General features: G+C 44.5%; 1 protein-coding gene, 1 long non-coding RNA gene and 1 pseudogene across 2 annotated transcripts in view; 2 read left to right on the top strand and 1 right to left on the bottom strand.

Annotated features, from left to right (window-relative positions):
* Nucleotides 1-671: 671 nt before the first annotated feature.
* Kcnk10 (potassium two pore domain channel subfamily K member 10) overlaps nucleotides 672-24,567 on the bottom strand; it is a 137,372-nt gene continuing 113,476 nt past the window's right edge. Inside the window, exons 5-7 of the mRNA XM_059279873.1 lie at nucleotides 7,827-8,013; nucleotides 3,314-3,456; nucleotides 672-1,292 (exon numbers count right to left, since the gene is read on the bottom strand). Of these exons, the coding sequence (XP_059135856.1) occupies nucleotides 672-1,292; nucleotides 3,314-3,456; nucleotides 7,827-8,013 (951 nt within the window). The remainder of the gene's footprint in view (nucleotides 1,293-3,313; nucleotides 3,457-7,826; nucleotides 8,014-24,567) is intronic.
* On the top strand, nucleotides 9,479-16,335 carry LOC131924582 (disks large-associated protein 5-like; annotated as a pseudogene).
* On the top strand, nucleotides 17,339-19,007 carry LOC131924584 (uncharacterized). The gene is made up of 2 exons (XR_009382940.1): nucleotides 17,339-17,862; nucleotides 18,787-19,007. It is a non-coding gene; the product is annotated as an uncharacterized LOC131924584 (long non-coding RNA).

A 24,567-nucleotide genomic window follows, 5' to 3' on the forward strand; every position in this document is an offset into this window, starting at 1 on the left:
GTGATTTTTTTTTTTTTTTAATGAGAAAAGCAATTGCACCTTATAAAACGTGTGCTCTGATCAGCTTCCCACAAATTCCAGGTACTCTTGGGTCCCACGGACGTTCATTTTGTAGGTGTTCTGCACTGTGGCCTGTCAAAATTCAAGCTGAGGACATGCCAAAATACCCATTCAAACCCTAGCTAGAGTTACCAGGTCACCTGCGAACAGCTGCCCCTGTTGTGTGCAACCTATCACTAAAGGTAGGTTCAGGAATGGAGACTCCATTCAAAAGACAAACCTGTCCTCTCAGAGGCTAGTCTAAGGAATAGCTGCCCACGTCTACGTGCCACGTCAGAGTGGTGTTGTGTGAGGGCTACAGCATGGCCATTGGGAGGCCCCTCACAGGGACAGCCCGACACCTGCTGTGTATGCAAACGCTCCCCGTGTGTCCTGCCGCCACTATCTGAAATGAAGCTCTTGTCTGATTTCCTTTCGGTAGAGCCAGCTTCAGTCGTGTATGGCACAGTGAAATATAGTCTTCAGTGTTATGTAATTTTGGACTAACAAGAAGTCTGTTTAAGGCACGTGTCTCAGTGTGAATATTTAAAAAGAAGAAGAAGAGAAAAGGAAAACGAAACCAAACCACAAAAACAAGACAACACTTAGTCCAACTCCAGAGTCTTTAACATTTAGTTTCTGTCTTCAAGTAATGAGTTGTTCTCCAGCCCCTGGTCTTTGGTGTCCGTGGGTACCATTCCGTTCTCCATCTCAGCTTGCTGCTGTAGACATTCTGTCAGCATGGCTGTGCTGGAGTTGTCTGAGTTACACATCTTTTCTGTCTCCTCCTCTTTCTTCTCTTCATCCAGAGAGTAATTCCGGAAGGTTTTGTAGATTTTCTGAACATCCTCGGGTAAGGTCTTTTTGAGATCTTTGTTTTTCCTCTTGGTGAGTCTGGAGGTGGACCCGAACTTGTTGATGATGTTGTCCTCAGAAGCGCCTTGCCCATGTTTGTTGAGCTGTTCTGACCCCTTCAGGCGCAGGTTGTTGGGTCGGTTGTTGATGCTTTCCTGGGATGAGGCCTTGAAGCGGCCTGTATCCAAGGCTGCAAAGACAGAACGCTTCTCAGGGGAGAGCATGTCCAGCGAGTGGGCCCTCTGGTCCAAGCCCAGCCTCCGGCGCTCCATACTGCGGATGGTGGCTGCTCGCTGCAGCTTGTCATGGATCTCAACGCTGAGGCGCCTTCTCGTTTCCCGGAACTCGGCGGTGACATTAGCTTTCCATTCAGCTGCGTGGGCTTTGATCTCACCCACCTGGACAAGACAGAAGAGAAAGAATAAACTAAGAAATTCCTCTCCCTCCATGCTTCTCAGAACCTCACAGCCCTCAGGCATCCCAGGAGGGAGGCTGTCTCCAGGGGAGCCCAAGGAATGATGGTCTCCTAGGGAAAGAGAGAAAGCACTACATCTGTTTTCTCCGATACTTCCTGCCATCCAATTAGTCACCCATGTCAGACTGGCTAGTGGCTAACTAATGGAGTAGGGAGAGCTTGGAAGGACTTGAGGTTGGGAAACTGTGCCTGAATACAGGCGGGGCAGCATCTGGAGGAGAGATCAGGATTTTCGTTCCACTTGTGCTCTCTCTCTCTCCCTCCAATTGTACGGCCCCAGTTTCCTCACATATATGTCTCATGGAGCTTCTATGATCCATAACATCACAGACCACATCTAACTCAGTCCTGGCCATAAAATCAGTGCTCAGCAAACCTCTGTCATTTCCTCTCTTTCCAATACTTCTGTCTGGGTAAGATGACCAACCTATCCCAGCTTCCTGAATTCCAAACCCTGAGGGTAGAACGCCGTAGTAGAACTCAGTAGTAGAACACCTGCCTAGCATGTACATGGCCCCAGGGTTCAATTCCTGAAGTAATGAGAAAGAAAAAATGTCCTGTGAGTCAGGAAATCCCCCTAAGTCCTGGGCAAACTGTGATAGATGGTTAGTCACCCTCTATTGATGCTACAACCATGTGCTAAGGGACTTGTCCTGGCAGAGGAAGCCCCTCCAAGGGACCTGATAACCATATTTCCCTGGTTAATGTGCAGGAAAAGGGCATTTCCCACCAAAGTCCAGCTAAAATGCTTTCCTAGAAAGTGAAGTTTTGCTGGAGACTCTTCGCCAAATTCCTTGGTTGCTTAATTCGCAGGGCATGCAGTACCCACATGCATCCTGCTTCCCTATAGAGGTGAATGCCTCAAGGCTTATTACCATTTAGCAAAGTTTGTGTTTATGTTGTTCCTTTTTTGTTATTGCCAACATTCTGCAGGTCAGGGGAATCAGCCCGGCAATGGCATTGGCAGTGTTTACACAAGCCAGGAGCATTAACGTGTAAGCCCAGGAATTGGGAAGAGGAAAGCTCCTTTGGCAACTGTCTCCTAGGTCCCTTTTTACCAGATGAACTGAGCAGCCACCCTTAAAGGGAGTGTCTGTCCTTCTCCTGCCCTCTTTGAGTTTTCTTCTCCCTGTTTCTTTCACTCTCTCCCCCTACTTATTTTCCTCTCTTCACAGAAGAACGACATTTTCAGTGTCCTTTGCTTGCCTGTGTCTCAATCAGTGGTTCTCAACCTGTAGGTTGCGACCCCTTTGGGAGTCGAACAACCCTTTTCACATGGGTGACACATCAGATATCCCGCATATCAGATATTTGCATTACGACTCGTAACAGTAGAAAATTAGTTGTGAAATAGCAACGAAATAATTTTATGATTGGGGTCATCACAGCGCGAGGAATGGTATAAAAGGGTCATAGCATTAGGAAGGTAGAGAACTAGTGCTGTAGAGTTTCTTATAAACTTCTAGAAGGAGTGAAGACTACAGATGTCTGCCAACAGGAATAAAATCTGAGGTTCTGAACAAGGGGGGACACAGGGAAATACGTGCAGAGAGGACCCCTTGAGCCTGTTTGCCCATGGCTGGCCACTGTTCAGCGACTTTCACCTAGCGGTGTCCAATGTGCCATCTCCATGCTAATTCTGAGACCTGGAGGACAGGCCAGCTTCCCCAGACTCCCTACGAGTCCACAGAGCCTCCCACATGTTTGCTAACACAGGCAACTGCGTTCTTTCTGCAGCAACCATCCACCCTCACTCGTCATTTCCATTTTCTTCTTTACACTTTTTAGCAGTTATTTACTAAAGGATCTAGAAATAACTACTATCCACTCAACTTTGCTTCTAAATAGATGGAAAAAGAAGCCATATAATCCCTTCACGGTATCAGAAATGGACATTTTTCAACAAGGACTAATAGGATGTTAAGGACATTCGTGAAGTCCTACCTCTTCTTTCGTCTTTTTGGATAGAACCCGCAGCCAGTCTCCGATCATACTGAGGACAGCTGCAAAGTAGGCAAGGCCGACGAGGATCCAAAACCACACCAGCGGCTTATACCACTCTCGGTAATTGATGCCAGCATTTCCCCCTGAAAACAACCACATGGTACTTTAACATGGTCGGCAATTGGTCTTTACAGAGCACATTCCAGTCCATGGAGGAAAATACCATTCCACAGTCCAGTGACAGGCCATTAGGCTTGCAGGATACAAACACAACAAAGGCCAGAGTCTTACTTGTAGCTTAATTTCTTTGATTCTTTGTTGTTTTTTTTTTTGTTTGTTTGTTTTGTTTTGTTTTTCGAGACAGGGTTTCTCTGTGTAGCTTTGCACCTTTCCTGGAACTCACTTTGGAGACCAGGCTGGCCTCGAACTCACAGAGATCCGCCTGCCTCTGCCTCCCGAGTGCTGGGATTAAAGGCGTGCACCACCACCGCCCGGCAATTTCTTTGATCCTTAACTACTAAAAATAAACCTCAGTCTGTAACAGAAAAATGTCAGTGGTCACCTTGAGTTATCTACTCTCATTGGCAAAGAATTGACTTCACAGGAGAAGTAGCTCAGATGCCAGCCCACCTGTCACTTTGTTTTTCCCATACTTCTCTGAATTTACCTTATTAACACAGATTCAGTACTTCGAGGGCTCAGCCTAGTAGTACACATCATCACTCAAGAAGCAAAGACAAGAGGAGCCCACTGTAAGTTCAAGGCTAGCCTGGGCTATACAGTGAGTTCCAGATGAGCCAGAGCTACACAATGAGAACTTGACTCTGAAAAAGGAGAGGGGGGTGGGCAGGGGGAAGAAGAAAGAGAAGACAGAGCTGGAAGGAGTAGGAGGTGGAAGAAGCGGGGAGAACAGGAAAGAGCGAGAAGCCACGAGGGGAGGGTAGAGGAAAAGGATGAAGGGGAAGAAGGGGGTGGGAAGAGTGAGAACAGGAGAAGGAAGAAAAGAAAGGAGAAAAAGAATATATATGTATAAATATTATATACATATATATATACCAAAAAATGCCAAATGATTTCAAACACTTGGAGTCATTTCCTTCTAAATTTTACATGCATTTACCAAGAAAAGAGTGGGTATGCAGAAGTAACAACATTACTGAGACTTTGATGCATGAAATAGAGATTTGATACTAAGAGAGAGATGGCGTTTACATGATGCTCATCCTGGGGTCAATTAGGCCAGGCAATTAGAATCACCATATCCATAGCTAAACGGTACCTGTGAGGCCAACTAGTTCAATCCCATTATCTTATAAATAAGAATTACGGTTAAAAAAAATCCATCAAACCAAATTGGCCAGTTGTCTAATGGTATTGACTAGCTATTCCATTGAGTGAAATGGTCATTTATTCCAAATAATTAGTCTACTTATTCTAGCCTCCCCGCTAGTGCTACTGAGGGCACCACTCACTCCCCCAGAGAGCAGTCAGGGTGCCTCCAAGACAACTCGTATGGGCAATATACTAGCAGCCAGGACACTGGGCAATGAAAGACTTCTGGCCTTTCTCACTGGGTCCTGGTTGTCACCATATCTGGCATCACTGAAGCTGGGCTGAACTCTATTGTGTCAAGAATATCTTGAAAACCCAACCCATGGCTCTTAATAAATTCAAACCTACTCTACAACACAACTCATGAATTCTACCGCAACAGGAATGTAGCTGGAGACATGGCTCAAAGGTTAAGGGCATTTATTGCTCTTGCAAAGGACCCACAAGGTGGCTGATGACCATCTGTAACTCACACTCCAGGGGATTTGACGCCTTCTTTTCTGACTTCCAAGGCACCAGACACATGCATGGTGCACATACATATGTACAGGAAAAACACTCATATGATAAAAAATAAATAAGTTTTTTTTAAAAAAAGGATTCTAAGCACTGGCATAAGGTTCTGAGGTGTCTGGTGTCTCTCAGCTGCTTTCATTTTCTCCCCTGGAGCCAACCTTCTTCAGGGTTGGTGGTCATTTTCTTTGTATGCTAGGCTCATCTCTTTAAGTGTTCTTTCCCCTTTCAGCTAAGTAAATATTTACCTTTGCAAGTCACTAGAACCTAGCCAAGACTGTCACTGGGGTATGTGCTAGCCAACAATCAGAGCCCATCCTTCTGTGTAGCCTTTCGTCAGTCATGGCCAGAATTGCAAGCTCTGTGTGCACTACCACTCAGGGCTGTGAAATACTGCAGTGTCATTAGGCTGTCCCAAAATGGATCAGCTGGAAAATAAAGCAACAATCAATCCTGAGTGGTTCATCTTCCCAGTTGTATTTCTAGTAGAGCTGATACCCAATAAGATCACAGTGACCATCAACTCTTGGGCATGTACATGTGAATAGTCCAGCAACCCTCCTTGTCACTCAGAGTATTGACCCTCCGTATCCACAAGCTGTCTGGGTGGATGGATTCAACCAGAGATGGATCAAAAATATCCAAAAAAAATTATGTCAGTATTAGACATGTGCATGACCTTTTACTCTAATCACCCCCTAAATGACACCTTATGATCACTATGTGCATAACATTTACATTGCATTAGATATGACAAGTCATCTACATACAGATGGTTTAATAAGCACAGGATGATGTGCATAAATTTTGTGTAAAAGTTCCATTGTTTTTTATGAGAGGCTTGAGTATCTGTGGATTTTAGTATCAACAGGGGTCCTGGAGCCAATCCTATGGAGGTACCAAGAGCACTCTATTAATAAATACACTGGCAAACTCCCACTAAGTGCATTTTCCACACATACTCAACAGGTTGACCTGTGTGAGCTCTGAAAACAGGACTTTGGAAGAGATTGGTTTAGGGGCTAGAGAAACAACTCAGCAATTCCAAACCTCTGCTGCACAATCAAGAGAACCAGAGTTTGGATCCCAGCACCCACTTAACAAGCTGGACAACCCACACAAGCTCCAAGCAGGATAGAGACAGAAAAATTACTGGGGCTTGATGGCTTCTGGTCTAAGCATGAAAATATGAGCCTCATGTTTAGGGAAAAGACCCTGCCTCAAAAGAACAGGCAGAGAGAACGACAGCAAAGGACACTCAGTTGCACCTGCACCCACACCCATGTGCACATGCTCGCACAGACACGCATCCATACACATGTATGAATAAAACAAGAACCTGCCATTTCAGTCGGCATTATGCAGGCTAAGAGATCCTGTCTATGAAGGCCTCTAGATAAAGGAACTGCAGTTCTGTAATCACTAGGAAGGAAGACCCACCCAGACAGTCCAGGTCTTGAGACAGTGTAGATCACCTTCTCTGGAGTAATGAATGATAGCAGGGCCAGGATGCACCAAGAGCTCAGTCCACAGTGGCCAGTAATAATAGCTAAAAAGCATAAACGGGCTTTGAGCTTTTTTCCCTCAGCTCACCAGGCCACTCCTATTTTCAAGAGTGCTCTCTCTTTCTTAATCAACTAAAATAGAGTGGTGGGGGGGTGGGGGGGTAGGGTGGGGGAAGCATCAACACTTGACTAGTTCTCACAGCCAGAGCTCTGTCCTTTGTCCTGACTAATAAATTGAACTGAGCTATTGGTTAAAGTGCAGGTCTCTGTCACCAGTGCTCAAACTATCTTTAGTCCTCAGGTCGCTGACACTAACACAGTCATCGCCAAAACACTACCCCTTGCAAATGACCCTGTGAAGTGTTGAAAACTGCTGTGAAGTAGTTTTCTTTCTGTCTCTGCTCTCACAGGTATTTATTTTAGATTGGAAACTCATTTGACTTTCCCCAGGGACTGTCGTCTGTGGATGATACTAAGGAATGACCCAAATAGGCTTAGAGACTGGACAGGCTTGTGGCTGTTTCTTTCCTGAGCTTTAGGACTCCATCCAGACCACAGTGGTTGAGTAATGTGCACAAGGAATGACTGAGGGGGGTCTTGTATCGGGGTAGCAGAGACAGTGGCTCTCACTTCAGTGTTAGAAGCTTTACCTGCCGGTCTCCGCAAACCATCCTCTAGGCTAACTGCTCCTGAGTCAGATATTTGCCTTTGGCTAATTATGATCTTGATCGAGTTGACTTGGAAAACCTTAATGCAGTTGAGAAGTCAAAGATTCAGTGAGAAATTAGCTTCACCCTCACATAATTCTTGTAGTGATGATAGCGCTAAGTCGGCATCCTAAGGAAGAGGGACCTGGCTTTCTTCTCAGGCAGGAAAACAATCAATCAATCAATCAATCAATCAATCAATGACATGATGCTGCGTATCTCACAGTGAGTTGACAAATACTGAGCCATTTTCACGTACCTCCTCTGCAAATACCTGTTACTATGATTTTGGTTCTTTCTTCTCAAAGCTGGGGACCCAGACCATGGGCCTTGGGATTGCTGACCAAGCACACTAGAACTGAGCTAAATCCCTGGCACCACGATTTGGAAAAGGGACACCAACAGATCGTTTTCCCCACCAAGGCTCAAGTGACTGGGAAAGCCCAGGTTGCTTACCTGCCACGAAATCACCAAAGCCTACTGTAGTCAGAGTGACCACCACAAAGTAAATGGACTCCAAGGCTGTCCACCCTTCGATGTATCTAAAAATGACAGCAGGGATCGTCACAAACACGATGCAGCCAGCCAAGATGAACAGAATAGTTGAGATGACCCGGATCTTGGTCTGACTCACTTGCTTTTTCTGGGAGGAGCAAAGGAATAAAAGGAATAGGCAAAGTCAGAGGTAGTATCCTGGATTCAGAAGACAGGTACCAAGAAAGAGATGCTACATCCATGGTTTTTATCTTTTCTCCAGTCATAAGCACCTGTATAGAATTCTAATAACACCAGCAGACTCCTTGCTAGGATAATGCACACATAGATGTTTCCAAGTGTCTATGAAGACCCTCCACTTGAAGTAGAAGCCTACTTGTGTTTTTAATATCCCCTGCATGGTTCCATTACTACAGACCAATTCTGATCTCAGTCACTAGAGTAATTGTAATTATTTCCCAAGAAGATCTTGCTGGCATCTTCCATGTGTTACTGATCTACTGGGGATCTGACATTCAGGGCTCTTCACACATAGGCAGTTTCAAAAATAATAGATTAAAGGAGGGGGAAATGACATTGGTTTGCAAGAGGCAATAAGATCTTCGCCCACCTTCTTCATGCCTCCCAACAAACAAAACAAAGAAAAACAAAAGGAAATGGATCCATAACAAAAAAAATATCCACCATCCATCCCTCATTTACGGTGGGCTCCAGCTAAGCTTTAGTATATCTCTTTATCCACTGTGGAATGTGCATTTCTCTAAATACATGTTGAGTTAGTGCTGTGGTTGTCGTATGTGTTGGCTGCATCACCATATCAAATAGATGAGTCCCAATGAAAGGTCCTTTTCTAAAAGGTCGATAGAAGCTTTCTCCTATGCCCACTTCTAAAGGATCCTGCAGCTAGGTAGTTAAAAAAAAAAAAATGCATGAAGACTGGGGATTATACTGACACAAATGAACCATGCCAGCATCATTCAAGGTGGATATGCCTCATCCTTGGAAGGGCCTTCTGATGCACTGTGGTCTAACCTGGCCTTGCCTCTCATGGGATAATCTGAATCTTTTCCAGACTCCCAGAACTGATGCTCCCAGGATGCTGTGTTATTGAGGGGCTTCAATACCATTTAACGGCATAAATATATGAAGTGGGTATTAGTACTACCAGGCTTCATGGCCTGCCTACATGGCCTAGGTTGTTTTTGGCAAACGTACACAGCACTTGGGGACAATGTAGGAAATCTGCTTCCTGTTCATTGCTCCTGGTATCTCGGAATGCAAAGAATCTCAGAGCACAGAGAAGCCAATTGTATTCATATTCTTCATTTTACTGATATAAAACAGACATCAAGAGGGGCCAAGGGATTTGCACAAACTGTTGCTGTTAATGAGGGTCAGAGCCAAGATTAGAATTCTGATGTAATTAACCCTCAGCCCTGTGCTTAATGATGGAAACAGCTCCCAGGTTATTCAACAATTGATCAGCTCAAAGAAAATTGCCAAATAAAGTTGACTCTCTCCTAACACAAGATACCAGATGCAATCCTTCTGAAGAACAGGCTATCTTGTGTCCATCATAGAAAGACTAGGAATGAAAAGTAGTCAGTGATGCAATCCTCCTGAAGAACAGGCTATCTTGTGCCCATTATGGCAAGACTAGGGATGAAAAGTAGTCAGTGTGCAAACTGTCTGAGAAAAGGTAAAGAAATACAAAGCAAGTCACTGCATCTGATTAAGAGGGCAGTTAGCATACAAAGTGGGAGTGGGGGGTGAGACAACAATTTAATCTGTATACCTGTCTCTTCATGTCCTCAGGAAGGCCTTCTAAAAAAATTATTGATATAGTATGACAAATGAAAGTACCATCTTTTTCCTAAAAGTGTCACAGGAGAGGTCAGTTATCTGAGAACCACAGGAGACATGTTGCCCATTTCATGAATTACTGTGTTGAATGAGAAAGCTTTGAGGGGGCGCAGCTGAGCCCCTCTGACAATCCAGGAACTTACAAGTCTGGTTGAGTTTGCAGACATGCACAAAAAGTCCAGAGTCCGAAAGGAGATTCCATGGCAGTTTATTATGTTCATCTAATTGCTGGCAAGGGGACTATCATCCCCCGTTTCTATAAATTGCCCTCCTCAAATGCATAATGAAATTAAAGTGAATTAAATGTTTGTGTGATACTTGTGAAGTCCTAAATTAGAATAAGAACACAACTTTCATCCAAATGAGGATGTGGTTGGCAAAGAAGGGTGGCGAGTCTGTGGGAGGCTGGAGATTTACCCAGCCTCCTGAATGGGCAGGAATGGGTTTGCTTGATGGAAGAGAAGGCACATGTAGAGCAAAGGCTGGGTACTAGTGCTCCGATGGCACTGTCTATTAGAGGGTTCACTAGCAAGGTAGACATTTCTCCTTCTGCCTCCTGCCCACACTGACCAGAGTGTTTCTGGACTCCCAGGAATCATGCTAAGAAAATATTTGGAACATTTAATCATTTGAGGAATTTGGGGGACTTAAGACATCTTTTGCATGACTATGTAGAGATGTATGAAATAATGCATATATCCATGCTTGATTATACAAATAAGAGATGTGAGCCCCAAATTGTAGCAAAATCTGTGACTCCAGGCATTTGTTTTTGCTCTCCACTAGACAACCATGACAAATAGACAAGTGCCTTCTCTGAACAGCAGCTTTGACCAAACGTGGAGCCTCGGCCTGCGTCATGTGTTGAGCTGCAGGCATTGGCTCTCCAAGAATACACTCCTGAGGGAAGGCTCGAGGTGTTCCTTCTGCAGATCTTTGGAGGTTTCTCTGTTGTGGAATCATTGGGGAACATGTCCAGAAGCTGTTCCTTTATCACATTTTGCCAGTCGGCTTTGGAAAGATTTAAGCACCGAAATGATTAGAACTATCATTGCTCACAGGAAGTCATTACTTCAGAAGGAAAACAGATACAAGGAAAACAGGCACTTAGGCTTGAGAGACGTCGACATTCCACTGGAAAGTAGAGATCTTGTTAATATACATGAGATGTCTCAAGACCTCGCTCCAGAAAAGGCCAGTACCAAAACGAAGTCAGAGAAAATGGTTCTGAGTGACCAATGGAAACAGTTCCTCCAAAAATACAAAGAAGGAAAGCAGCTTCAAATATTGAAAGAACAACACAAGAAAGCTAAGGGAGGGGTGTTTAAAGTGGGTCTCTACAGACCTACAGCACCTGGCTTTCTCATCACAGACCAGAGGAGTGTGAGAGCTGAGCCAGAAAAGGCTTTTCCATTCAGTGGGCAGACTACAAGATCAAAAGCCAAAGACCACATGGAACACACTAAGATTGATAGTAGGGATGTTTGTTCTTCAAGCAACACAATCTGGCCAAAAACAAACTTCTGAAGAGAAAATATTGGACCAAAAGAAAAACGTTGTGCAGTCCATGATGTCATCAGGGAAAGTGACTGGATCAGCTGCTACTCAGAGAGCAAAGCAGGTGGCCTGAACAGTCTCGTCTGCCACAAAAGAGCCAGTTCCAAGAGTTGTTGATGAGAATAAATCTAAAAGAGTGGGACCAAGTAAAGGAAGACCTGCCAAAAAAAAGTCAAATCCAAGCCTGAACAGGTCATTGCCTCTAAAGTTGATAGTGAAGAAAACAGTGTAGATCCACAGACCAATGTAACAGATGGAATGGATCTGGGTGGAGTCTTCCCAAAGGTGGAGAGCTTACCTAAGACAGTTCCTGCAAAAGTGAAAGAAAGAAATTCCTTTGCACCTAAGCATTTGTGTGTTTCAGCAACCACGTGGTCTGAAGACCTGTCAAATGGGACCCATGAGTCATAGACGCGACAATGCTCTCTTGACACCCAATCTTACTGGGACCCTTGAAAACCGGAAGTCACTACAACTCAAAATGCAGCAAATGAAATCTTGGTACAAAAATCTATAACTTGCTCTACCAACACAGCGCAGAAAGAATCAAATATTTCAAAGTGCTTTGGATTCTCCACAGTCTGTAATGAAGAACATGGCTTAAATCAAAAGAAAGTGTCTACTACAAATTCCAATTGTCTTTCTGTGGAAGGAGTCACGTCACTTGAGGAGGGTGAAGGTCGGGTGTCTCAGCTACAGCATGACGTGCCATATTTCAGAAAAATCCTCCAGTCAGAAACTAACAAACTAACCTCACAGTGCCTGGAGTGGGACAGGAAGCCGGAACTGGACATTCCTGATGATGCTAAAGATCTTCATTGGCACCGTGGTTGGTCGAACAAGACTTTATTATGGGAAGATTCCAACAGTTTGAAGGGCGGGTGGATAATTGTGAATACAAGTGAGGTGAAAAGGAGACTGCCTGTTCAGATCTGGATGGATTGGGGGATATGGTTAGTTTTCAGGTAGATGAAAATGAAAATTTCAGGTAAACCAAAAATTCAACAACCTAATCAAACTTGAGGAAGCTGGATGGAAAAACAATAGTAATCTAAGCAAAAAGTCCGGGGGGGGCGGGGATTGTGCCTGGTAGAGCAAGCAAAGCAAGACCAGATGGTGGTGGAAGAATGGCAGCTAGAAATCGTCTAGCTGCCAGACAAAATGCAGCGTAAGAGAGACGGCCACGGGAAGAGCATGCCCCAGTGGCAGCTGTGGAAACATGAAAGGCAGTTGACAAGATCGTGTTTGATGCTGGGCTCCTCAGAATTGAGAGTCCTGTTAAGTCGTGTTCAGGACTTTCTTCTGAAGGTCATTCTCAGAGATTTGGAGCACTCGTGTCTGCCAGCGGAGTCATGGCTGACGGTGGGGACTTTCTGGGACAAAGGATTTCCCTGGAGCATCTGACCCTCAGAGCAGCCAAAGTGAACGTGTTGATAAGATACTGTTTTCAGATATTCTTGAAAGCAGGTCTGGCAGAGTAGAAAGGACACTTCGAGTCCTGGAGAACAAGACTCGAGTACCGTAGACCATTCATCCCCAAGCAGCACCAGTCTCTGTGTGCAGGTGGGGACCAGACCGCAAGATCATGCCAGACACATCTCCTTTGGTGGTGACCTCATCTTCTTCTCACCTCTGAGACCCCAAAGTAAAGAGCACCAGGAGGGCTTTTAACTTAAAAATAATCCCAAACACTTTTTTCTTCATATCATTATTTCTCTGATACATTCTTAAATTTTTGAAAATATGCCTTAGTATTTACTTCTATTTTGTATATTTATATTGTATTATATAATGTTTTAATGTTCAGTGTTCATCAAGATACACTTTGGTGGGATACTGTAAATACTGCAGGTTATGTAAAATATTAAATGTGAAGCAAATCTTTGGAAAAAAAAATACACTCCTACTGTAGAAGGGCTTTTAGGGACAGTCTAGGGACAGATTACCTGGGCCACATCCTGTCCTTACCACTAAACAGCAGAGTGACCGTATGCAAACTTCTCAACTTCAATAGTATGGAAATAGGAAAGCCTACCTTTGTGGGGGTGGTCTAGAAGATATTTATATAAAGGTCAGAGCAGGTTCTTCCAAGTGCTCAGTGGATGTGAACTAACACCTTTGGTGTGAAGGTTCAAGTCTTCCCTTTAATGTAAGCAGTGCCAGACTCACTGCTCCTCTTTGCTAATGAGAAATGTCTCCTCGCTTAAGATGATTTCCACTCAGGTTCAGGAGGTCACCGATCCTTGTCCATTCCTGGATACGTTACACCATACAGTCACCACATTTTCAACTTGGGGAAAAATCCTCCTCTTCCTTTGGTTCTTCTGTGCCAACCCTGTCTGAGGCTCTCAGACACTCTCAGCTCACAACGTTGCCGGGGTTGGTTTGTTTTTTTTTTTTTCATTTGCCTTTCTGTTTGTTTCCTCCTGGTTCTCATCGACCTTCCGAAACAGCTAAGAGCTGACAAGAGCATTTGGGATGCAAGAATTACGCCGCAGAAGGGAACTGAGAGGCCCGAGCCTCATCCTCTGTGTCTCACGCCACTTACAGAATGAAGCTCTTTCCCTGATGCAGTCCCTAGGCAAAATCACATCACTCATGTACCAAAGGTTGTCTGTCTGGAGGTGGTGTTTTGTCAGAAGTGACAAGGTCTTTCCCTCACTCTGTTGACTGGTTAGGACAGAGATCTTGCTCTTCAGCTCCTTCTACAGATACTGTTACAAAATACTGGAAAACACTGTTAGACAAAACAGCTCTAGCATCCAGCTGATGCTGACTACAGAAACTCTTGCAAAACTCAATAGCCATCACCGTGTGTGTGTGCAGTTCTACTAAGGAGGACATGAGCCTCATAAGCAGGAGGAAAGGACCAGCTTGGAGAAGAACGTGTGCACGCAGTTGTTTACCTATTTTAGACCTCAGGAGGCCAACCACATGTCCAATTACTGTGAACACAATCCCCTGCTTGTTTTTGATTACAGAAACAATGTTATTTTAGAGAGCTTGCAGATATTTTTGTTCACTCACTAGTTATTTTTCCTTTGATTTTTACTCTGTTGTAATAATACCTGCTTTTCATCTTCATTGATTTCTTAGAATTCTGACATACACTATCCAGATTGTTCTGTCTGCCTTAGGAGTATTTTTAGTGTGTGTTTTTAGCCAGGACATTGGAGATCTTATTCAAAGACATTGCAACAAAAATGTTAGGAATAGAAGCTAGATGTGCAGAGCCCGCTTTTGTGGTGTAGTTGGGCTTGGTTGAAATTCAGATATGTCACCATGGTAATACAGTTGAACTGAGGATAATTTCTCCCAGTGGAAAGATAATGGGCACTGTCTTGCTAAAGGTTGGGTTTTATTTTCTTTTTATGTTTTTTTGCCAAGATTTCTTCTAAAAGGTCTACTTATAACTAATAGTTTCAACATCGTAACAAATAGCCACAAAGCACCAGCAACTCTAGAAACTTAAAGAAGGCTTTAGAACACCATTGTCTATAATCCCCATGGCAGAGACACTCTAAACACATTAGTGAGATCATGTAGAAAAATCCCCATGGAGACCATGTACAACACCCAAAGTTCAAATATACAAATGGACCATCTGTATATCAATATCAATATATATACATATACAATATGCACATATACATATATGAGTTACATCCAGTATGACACATGTCATGGGTTAGTTTTCTTTTTCATTTTTCTTTATTAAGAAATTTTCTACTCACTCTACATACCACCCACAGATACCCCTCCTCCCTCCTCCCGCCCCCCAGCCATCTCTCCCAAGCCACCCCACATCCCCACATCTCCCAAATCAAGGTCTCCCATGGGGAGTCAGCAGAGCCCAGCACACTGAGCCTAGGGAGGTCATGGGTTAGTTTTTAACCACTGGGATCTAATGTAAACTCATCTGTGATCAATAAAAATTTATATTCATAAATAATAATACTATTAACTTATTCCATGCTAGGAAGACCATTTTAATACATTTATTGAGTCAAGAAAAGTCATGGAAAGAGATCCCCATCTACTTTTCAATAAGTTGCAGAATTTCTGTTGTCTTCCATTATTAACATACATTATTGTGATCTTAATATGCACCAGCCAAATGAACAGTTCAGTGGTTGAACAAGAATGGTATCCAAATGTTGGAACCCAAAGGGAAATTATAAAATAATAAAACAAGCCCTGTCCAGAGAATTCCGGGTTTTCTACCAAATGTTGTGGATTTGAAATTGGTGCTGACACATTTTTTTCTTAGAAATAAAATTCTGTCAGATCCCAAACTCATGTAGATTTCCAACAGATGGGCACCAAGGGGCTGGCTTTGTCAAAGATGTTAACTCTAACTCTGGCCATTTGCATCTCCATGAGTTTTGGGTCTCTGCTAAACTATCTATGGTCTTGATATGCTCACATGACCATTCATATATCTTAATCTCTCTGGATGGCTGCTAAAAGTATTCTAATTTCTTAGAGAAATCTTGCCCTCTCCTTTTGGAGATTCAAGGTTACAGATATGAATTCTGGTGACATGATCAAAGCAATTGGAGTGTCTCTAAACTCAGCTCTTACTTTTTAAAAGCGTGTTAATCAGAATATCCATTTCAAAATCTCTGGGCTTCAAATTTCCATGGAAACAATATTGTTCATTTTCACTTTCGTGAAAGCTCCTTTCTGTCTTATTTCATGGTTATTTTTTTTTTAAATCTCATCTCTTCTAACTCATTTTTCTTCTTTCCTTGATCTAGAGTACACAGTAGAAGGTGTGTTTTGTCAAATACATTTGTTGCGTGACATTTCCTAGGGAGATAAACATATATATTCACCCCAGAGAGGGCACTTTCAACGGACCAAAGAAACGGTTCCATATCTTAGTAAACCAGCATGTTCACTGAGGTTATTTACAGGAATATAGGTGAGGGATTGCTTTTAGGACCATGAATTACTCAGAAGCGGCTGCATCGCCACAAAGCTCACCCCAACGTGGCTGACAGCTCAAGCTGCATCCCTGGAGCATCCTGCAGGGTGCTGCTCCGGTTGCAAACGCTCCTATAACCCTGTGGAGAGGCTTTGTGAGTCTTGTAGCTTTCGGGAGCTTCCTGTGCCTTCAAGTTTCCCCAACATCCTGATAGACTGCAATTAACTGGAGACTTCGAAGCCTCCCTCCTCTTTCCAGCGGGGAACGTTTCAGTTCAGAGGAAATAGCTACACGTGTTCTTTTATAAAATTTTTCTTTATCTTCTTTAGACAATTTTTTCAGTGTTGGATTTTTCCTGCCTGATTTTTCTGGGATTTATTTATATTTTTGAAATTCTAACAAGAAATTGTCAAGCTTTTGTAGCTGTTCTTACATCTTTGCATTATTTTTATACAGCCTATATTGTAGGTCCACACCTCTTCCAACTGGGCGTCAAAGTTATAATCATCCTCTTTTGAAGGACATAGGACCAAGACCACCAGTACGGACCTTATTGGAAAGCTCATTCCATTTACCGGTTGCATGTGCGCTTGCTTCTTTATAAATTAAAATTTGGCTGTCTTCCATCTGTACTTCCTTTATAAGAAGTTAAAGTAGGATGAAGCATTCTTGTTTTTTCTATCAATGGTTGTGCGGTTCTCTGTCAGATCGGCAGCCATCATGTTTTCACTACAAACATTGGAGCGCGGTTGCCACTGACACCCATGACATTTGGATCTGCACTGTGTTCTAAAAAAACATATACACAGTCTCCTTGCGGATGTCTAGGCTCAACACGTTATTGTAAACTGTCACATCAATGCCACACATCCCTACTATGAAAGGTACCTGTCCTGGGTGTCTCTAAGGCACGATGCAGAAGAGTCCTTTCTTCATCCTGACCATTTCGCTTCAAGTGCGACCACCAGCCTCCACTTGCAGAGGACCACCAGCTGGCGGACAGGACTTCTCAAACACTGCTTCATTGTGCTGGGAGATCCTCCGGAGGTCCACTTCTCAGTTTCCTTTTCTTTGCTTCCTTCATATACAAGGCAGCACCCTGAGCATAGTCTTTTTTTTTTTTTTTTCCTCTCTCAATAGGAAAATATGATCCTTCAGTTTGGGCACTTTTTCTTGTGAATCGGGTTCAGAGCAGCCGCATAGTAAGGGCTTTCTTCTAAGCCCCACCCACTGCTTCTGTGCTTCTTCCTTTTTTTTTTTTTTCCCCCTTGTCCTTGGCTGTGTCCTGATAGCAGATCACCACTTTTGATGGATGAAGCTAAACATCCTCAGTGTGGCCTTCCCCTCTGAACAAGATGACTCATGTACTTCCAAAGCACACTCAGTGCTCAGTGCTGCGGGCTGATAGTGGCCTGAGGCTCCAGACAGGGTACCTACAACCCCAGGCCCCCTGCAGAAAACAAAGGCCAGTTGAGGAAGGAGGCACTGGAGTGGTGACCGGGGCACACTCGGGCAGGGGACAGTGGAACCGGGCCTCTGGAAAGACTTCCATCAAAAATTTCAGAAGTTAGTGTCTTGCTAACCTTTGGAAATAAATGGCTATTGGAACAGATGGCCTGCATCGGAAATTCAATCTTTTTCAAAACTGTAAGTACTTTTATATGCCATGGGCTGATCCAGTTGTGAAAGACAGGGCAGAATTGGAGAAGAGGAAGGAGGATGGGGAAGGAAGGAGGTGGGAGAGAGGGGCAGAGAAGGAAAAGAGAAGGGGGGAGCTAATGAAAGGAGGAAAGAGGAGGGGGAGAGAGAAGTCAAGGAAAAGAGGGGAGAAAGGAATTGAGGGAGGGAGAGGGAAGGGAGGAGCGAGGAGTAAACGGAATAAAAGGAGGGAGAAAGAAGAAGAGGGGGAGGAGGGTGGGAGGACAAGCAGGAAGGGAGAGAGGGAAATGGGCGGGGGAGGGGAAAGGAAAGGAGGTTGGAAAGTTAAGTAGCTCTTTCTTCAGATTGACAGAGGTTACTGGTCCCAGGGTGGGAGTACATGAGTGTGGCTGAAACCTTTAAGGGTACTGTCGCTATCCATGGTGTCTTGCCTTAGTCGTTATTGAAGGTAAAATTTCAGTGCCTAAGGACACATTAGAGAAAAAGGAGACAGATGAAGGGAGTGAAGGGAAAGGGGACTTTTCATGTCCTCTGCTGTGTGTCAACTACAATGGATGCTCTTTGCACCTGTGTTAGCCAAACATGCAGAAGCTTTGGCTCAAAGCCCCAGGACAGGGAAATAACCCAGACCACACCTCAGTGGAAGAAGGGTCCTTTTCTCTAGTTGAGTTGTGAAAGGAAGAAGAAGGGAAATCTACTAAGGAGCCATATCTGCAGAGGTAGCCTGCAATCCTACTGGACAAGACCAATATTTGCCAAGCATTGTGCTGTAGACAGGGTACAGGAGATTTGTAGTAGGACAGACACCCATTTCCCACAGTGATGCAAGGGGCTCCACTCACTGCAGCACATGTGGCCACCTTGCTCTTACTCCCCCCCACCCCAGGAACTAACTCGGGCTCTTATTTTCAGTTTAGGAACAAGATTCACCCAAGAAGTTATCCCAACTCTGTTGTGAGATATTTGATTACACCATGTGAAGATGTGTCATTGTGATTGATTTAATAAAAAGCTAACCAACAGCTAGGCAAGAGGTCTGGTAGGGACTTCTGGACAGAAAGAGCTCTGGAAAGAAGAAAAGCAGACTCTCCAGTCAGATGCGGAGGAAGCAGGATGGGCACAATGGAGATGAGGTAACAGAGCACGTGCAAGAATGTAGATTTAAAAATAGGAGTTAATTTAAGTTGTAAGAGATGGTTAGAAACAAGCCTAAGCTAAGGCCAAGCTTTCATAATGAATAAGTTTCTGTGTCATTTTTTTGTGAGCTGGTGGCCCAAAGGAAAGTTCAACTACTCAACTCTGGGTTTATATTAGGAAACCCATCTGTTCACAGATAAACCATATTCACCAAATATTGAGAGAATACATTAAGCTTCAACTTTTACTAACATTTGGGAATTTTACATTATGCACCACAATCCCACTCATTTCCCAGTCCCTCCATATCTGCTCCTCACCCTTGTGGTGTTCCCCCACAAAGAAAATTTTAAAAATATTAATTAAAAACAAAAAGACCCACTTTGATCCTCCATTTTTCTCACCTCTCTAACTCCTCTTCATTCATCTTAGTAGCACTGGGAGCTGCACTGTGTCACACAGGATACCCTTTTGTTCGTTCGGCTTTACTTGCAAATGTTCATCGCAATGAGTTGTTGGTCTGGTTCAAAGCCTCTGGTTTCTGGTACACCGTCAATACTGGACCCCAACCAAAACTCCTCTCAAATATCCTGCTGTTGCCCCGAGTCACGTAGATCCTACAGCTATGGTTCTGACAGTCCCTTTGCACATTCTGGCAGGTCATAGAAGGATGTGGGTCTGAGTGGTAGCTGATTTGGTCAGTCCAGGCCACTGGGATCACCCCTCTTAGGTGAAAGGCAGAGCTGTCTCTTCTATGGCCATGCCATTGGGGCCAGCTCTCCTAGGCCCATAGTGAGGGGTGGGGCCATCTCTCCTGAGTATGGGGCCAGCTCTCCTATGAGGGGCAGGACTACTTCTACTGCAAGTGGCCAGTGAGGGGCAGGGCCACTCTCCTAGGGCCAGCAAAGGGTGGTGCCAGCTCAGTACAGCCCTCAGATTTCAACTTGCATGATTCCTATAGCCCCCTGGTAACATGGGCCACAGAGATTAACACTCAGCTGAAACAGGACTATGGACCCAGACAATGCCTTTGGCAGCACCTTGGGCCCGGATGTCACCATGGCCCCAGTTGGCAGTGCAGGCCACTCAGTTTGGCATGGCTACAGCAGCAGCACAGCCTTCGGACACCAACATGGCCATAGGTGGCAGCCCAGACCTTGGGTGCAAGTATGGCCTTTGGTGGCAGCATGGGCCACAGACATCAACACAGACCCCAGCTTTGGTAGGACCACAGACTCAGACATGGTTCTCAGCAGCAGCCCAGGCTCAGATGTCAGCATGGCCCTAGGTGGCAGTACAGGTCACTCAGATCTATATGTGGCCCCTGCTGCATCATGACCCTCAGAGAGCCACATGGTCTCAGGTGGCTGACCAGACCCTGGGCCTCTGCACAGACCTTGGTGGTAACTGGAGCCACAAGCTTCAATTATTTAAAAGAATATATATGTTTGTTTGTTTGTTTGTTTGTTTAAGTATATGGGTATTTGATCTACACTTATTTGTAGTTGTTTTTTTTTAACTCTTTGCTCTTTGCTCTTTTGTGGCCTGCCACCCAACTTCCAAATAAACACACAGAGTCTTATTTATGAATGTCCGGCCTTAGTTTGGCTTATCTCTAGCCAGCTTTTCTTAAATTATGCCATCTACCTTAGCCTCCAGTCTTTTATCTTTCTCTATGCTATGTACCTTTCTTTACTTCTTACTCCTGGCTGGCTGTTTGGCTGGGTGTCTGGCCCCTGAGGTCCTCCTCTCCCTCTCCTTCTTTTGCTCCTTGATCATCTCTTCCCAGATTTCTCCTATGTATCCTCTCTGCCTGCCAACCCCGCCTATTTCTCTCTCCTGCCTCGCTATTGGCTGTTCGGCTCTTGATTAGATCAAACAGGTATTTTAGCAGACAAAGTAACCCAGCTTCACAGAGTTAAACAAATGCAACATAGAAGAATGCAACATATCTTTGCATCATTGTGAAACAAATGTTTCACAGCATAAATAAATGTAACACATCTTCAACTAATATTCCACAACACTTACTAGTTCATACTTGAAGCAACAAAGAAGGATGTGATTTGTCGGGTTCTTTCAAAGACCCTGTTCACCACGACTCTCCTCTACCAGTACTCTCTGGTACCACAGTGCTTTGGTTTTGAAACAGTTTCTCCAGCCCCTGACTCAGAGTCACCTTTCAGCCTACAGCAGATTGGCCCGTTCAGTGCTCTCTTAGTTTAGAAATGCAAAATTTAAGAGTATGAGGCTTGAGAGGTGTCACAGTGGTTAAAGTGCACTGGCTGCCCTTCCAGAAGATCCAGGTTCCATTCCCAGTTCCATATGGCAGCTCACAACCATCTGTTAACTCCAGTTCCAGGGAATCTGGTACCTTCTTCTGGCCTTCATGGGCACCAGGCACACAAATAGTACACAGACATACATCCAAGCAAAACAACCCTCCACATAAAACTTCAATAGAGAGCTTGAAGTTTTCCACTACGAAAGAGGAAATACATTGGAGCTTCTGTGAGGTTTGTCCCCCTAAAGGGAAGTGACTTCCCCCTTTAAATTGTGGGTATTTGCCAGGAAGAAACAGTTACCATCATTAAATCAGTTGTGAGTGAGATTGCAACAGATCTTCCAGTAAGATAGGGCTTTAGAAAGCCATGGGCCCTGGCAGAGCTGCTTAGGAGGAATAAGAATCCTGTCTGGAAGGTGGAACAGGGGGCAGAGCAGGGCCTGTGGTCACAAAGCAGACATAACACTGGGCGAAGTCCAACATCCACACAACAGCCATGAACTGACTAGGGACACGTCACTCTTTCTCCTCTTTGTCTATCTCTTAGCATGTGACCGGTCGCTGAAACCACCAAGAGTACTCAGCAAGTGTGAGAGGTCAGAAAGTTGTCACAGGATCCACACCCAACTCACAGCTCATGTTGAGGTATACAAGTAAGGTATTTGTGAGCTTCTAGTGGGTTGCCTGGAGTTGCCATCTATTAGATGCCCAAGAATCAAGTTAAGTAAGAAATGTGTCTGCTGGAAAACATGTAGGAAGTTTCCAAGATGAGCCAGATTAACAGTAAAACCAATAAAAAAAGATGCCTTAGCGTCATCAGTAGATGATGATGCTCCACCCAATCACTTTCCTTCCCTTCCCTTCCTTTCCCTTCCCTTCTCTTCCCTTCCTTCCCTTCTCTTCCTTCATCCTTCCTTCCCTTTTCTGCTTTAGTTTCTTGCTTTCTAGACAACTGTTCTTAGTATGAGCACATGAAGCTACCTGGGAACATAAAATTACCTTTGCTTAAGCACTTTTTCACAGAGGTTAGAAGCAGAGATCCTAAAGACAAAAAAAAAAAAAAAAAAAAAAGATATCCGATCTTGTGATGCTCACCTCATGCTAGAACAGTTAGAAAATGACATTTGCTTGACCCTAGTGAAGCTCAAGCCTTCAGTTGACTGAGGGGCCACCACTGGTGCTGCTTTAGACCACCAAGTCACATGACTACCATGCTGCAATGGAACTGAGTCAATGGATCTTTTTTTTGTTCTCGTTGTTGACTTTTTATTTGAATTCCCTCCTTTAGTCTGGTGAAAGGGATCTCCACCCAGCCTAGAAACTAAGAGGATTTGGAGTTATGAATGGACTCTACCAGTGATCAACATGAACCATGTAGGCGCTTTCATGGTGGGGAGGGCTGGGTGGCAGCAGCGCACACACCATTTGCTGTTATATAAGAAGAGCAAGGAGTTTCTTCCTGGGGCTGGTGACCAAATCAGTACTGTTACGTCTCATTTCAGGGGAGTCACCAGAGCGCTTCTTAGCAGCAGCAGCATGACCACCAACACTGCCACCACCATCACTACCATTACCATCACCATTACCACCGCTAAAGGGCTCTCTAGCAGGCATGGCTAACACGGCACTGGCAGGTCTTGCCTCCTCCCCTTCCCTCTGCCTTGCTAAACTGTTACGTTACATTCATAAAGCTAGCCCCAAAGGTCTATTCCCTTATTTGGCCTCTTCCTTATGCCTGAGTAAAACTCCTAGGTCCAACTATCAAAACACCAAGGTCCAGCAATCAAAATTCATTATTTGGCTACACTGGCTAACCTGTCCAATCAGGACTTACCAACTCACCCTATCACAGACTTCCACTTTTCTCCTTAAAAAGCACTCCTGCAGAAATACCTGCTGTCTGATACAGAGGCACCCCCTACCTCCAATACTTTTCCCAACTCCAAGGTAATAAACCTCCTTTGTGCTGAGAATTTGGTGTCTAGGTATGTTCTGTGGCGATTTTGAGCCCCGTGCCTGCTCCCCAAACATCATCACCATGATCACCAGCAGCAGCAGCTGCTGCTGCTACACTGTCTATGCTGGACAGGCAAAACTGTGGCTTCTGGTGGGACCAACCCTTTGACATCACTTAAATCAATCTTCTTGTCTGGATACTTTCCTAGTTTGGCTCTCCAGCTTTCCTAGGATTCAATAGATATCCAATACCTCTGTTCAAAGTGTTCCTTTCTCTATGGAATATGCTTGTCTGCTATTCCCTTATCACAAAGGAAGAATTCACCAAGGACACAGTAATGTTAGGATGTCTGAAAGACAAACTGGTCAATGATCTGTATTACATGGGAACATCCCATTAAACCATAAGCTGCCACTTCTGGAGGTCAAGGGGGAAGCTGGTTTCAGTCACTTGGAGGCAGACCAAGGACACAGCCCAGTTGAATCTCATGATGACAGGCCCACAGTTCTGCACTCCAAGAACATACACAGCTACAGCCAGATGTGAAATAACCACTGTGGGTAACATGGGAATAAAGATGAGAAAATAGCATGTTCATGACCACTCATGTTTCTCCCAGAGACAATAACACAAAATGCCCTTGGAAATCACACACATTGTCTTTCTTCTTCATAAGGGGTGATGACTACACCCTGGAGGGCAGATTAGAAGTCTGTGCTTCCCACAGCAGAGTGAGAAAGACCATCCTCCTCTGGGCCTTCCGAATCCTAGGAACATTTGCCAAAGGTGGTGGCAGAAGCCATGGGGACCTGATCTTCTTCCAACTCAGTAATTGCATCCTGCCTGCTCTGCTGGGCCACCTCCTCTTCCTGCAGAAGGGCAGTACCTCCTCCTGAGCAAACCCGATGGGAAGCCCCATGGCTTATGCACACCTACAGGGTTTCTCCTCACCCCAATCTGTAATAGCAGTGACTGCTCTCTGGAGGGGCTTCACTGTTGAAACTCAAATACCATGCCAGTTTGTGTTTTTGCTCTCTTTGTTACTCAAGACTCTTTTGTTGTTGTTGTTGTTGTTTTAATGTAGCAGTTTTAGGTTTATGGAAAAACTGGGCGAGGTTGGGGGGGGGGGACATCCGTCTCCATGCCTCCACACATACAAAGTCTCTCCTGGCATCTCTACCAGAGTGGTACATCTGCTATAACTGATTATTCTGCAGCGACGTATCAATTACCCTAAGGTCATCATTTATACCAGGGCTCACTCCTGGTGTGCAGTCTACAGTCACGGATAATGACCTGTATCCACCATCATAGT

This window comes from Peromyscus eremicus, chromosome 14, assembly GCF_949786415.1.
Source record: "Peromyscus eremicus chromosome 14, PerEre_H2_v1, whole genome shotgun sequence".
Lineage (NCBI taxonomy): Eukaryota > Metazoa > Chordata > Mammalia > Rodentia > Cricetidae > Peromyscus > Peromyscus eremicus.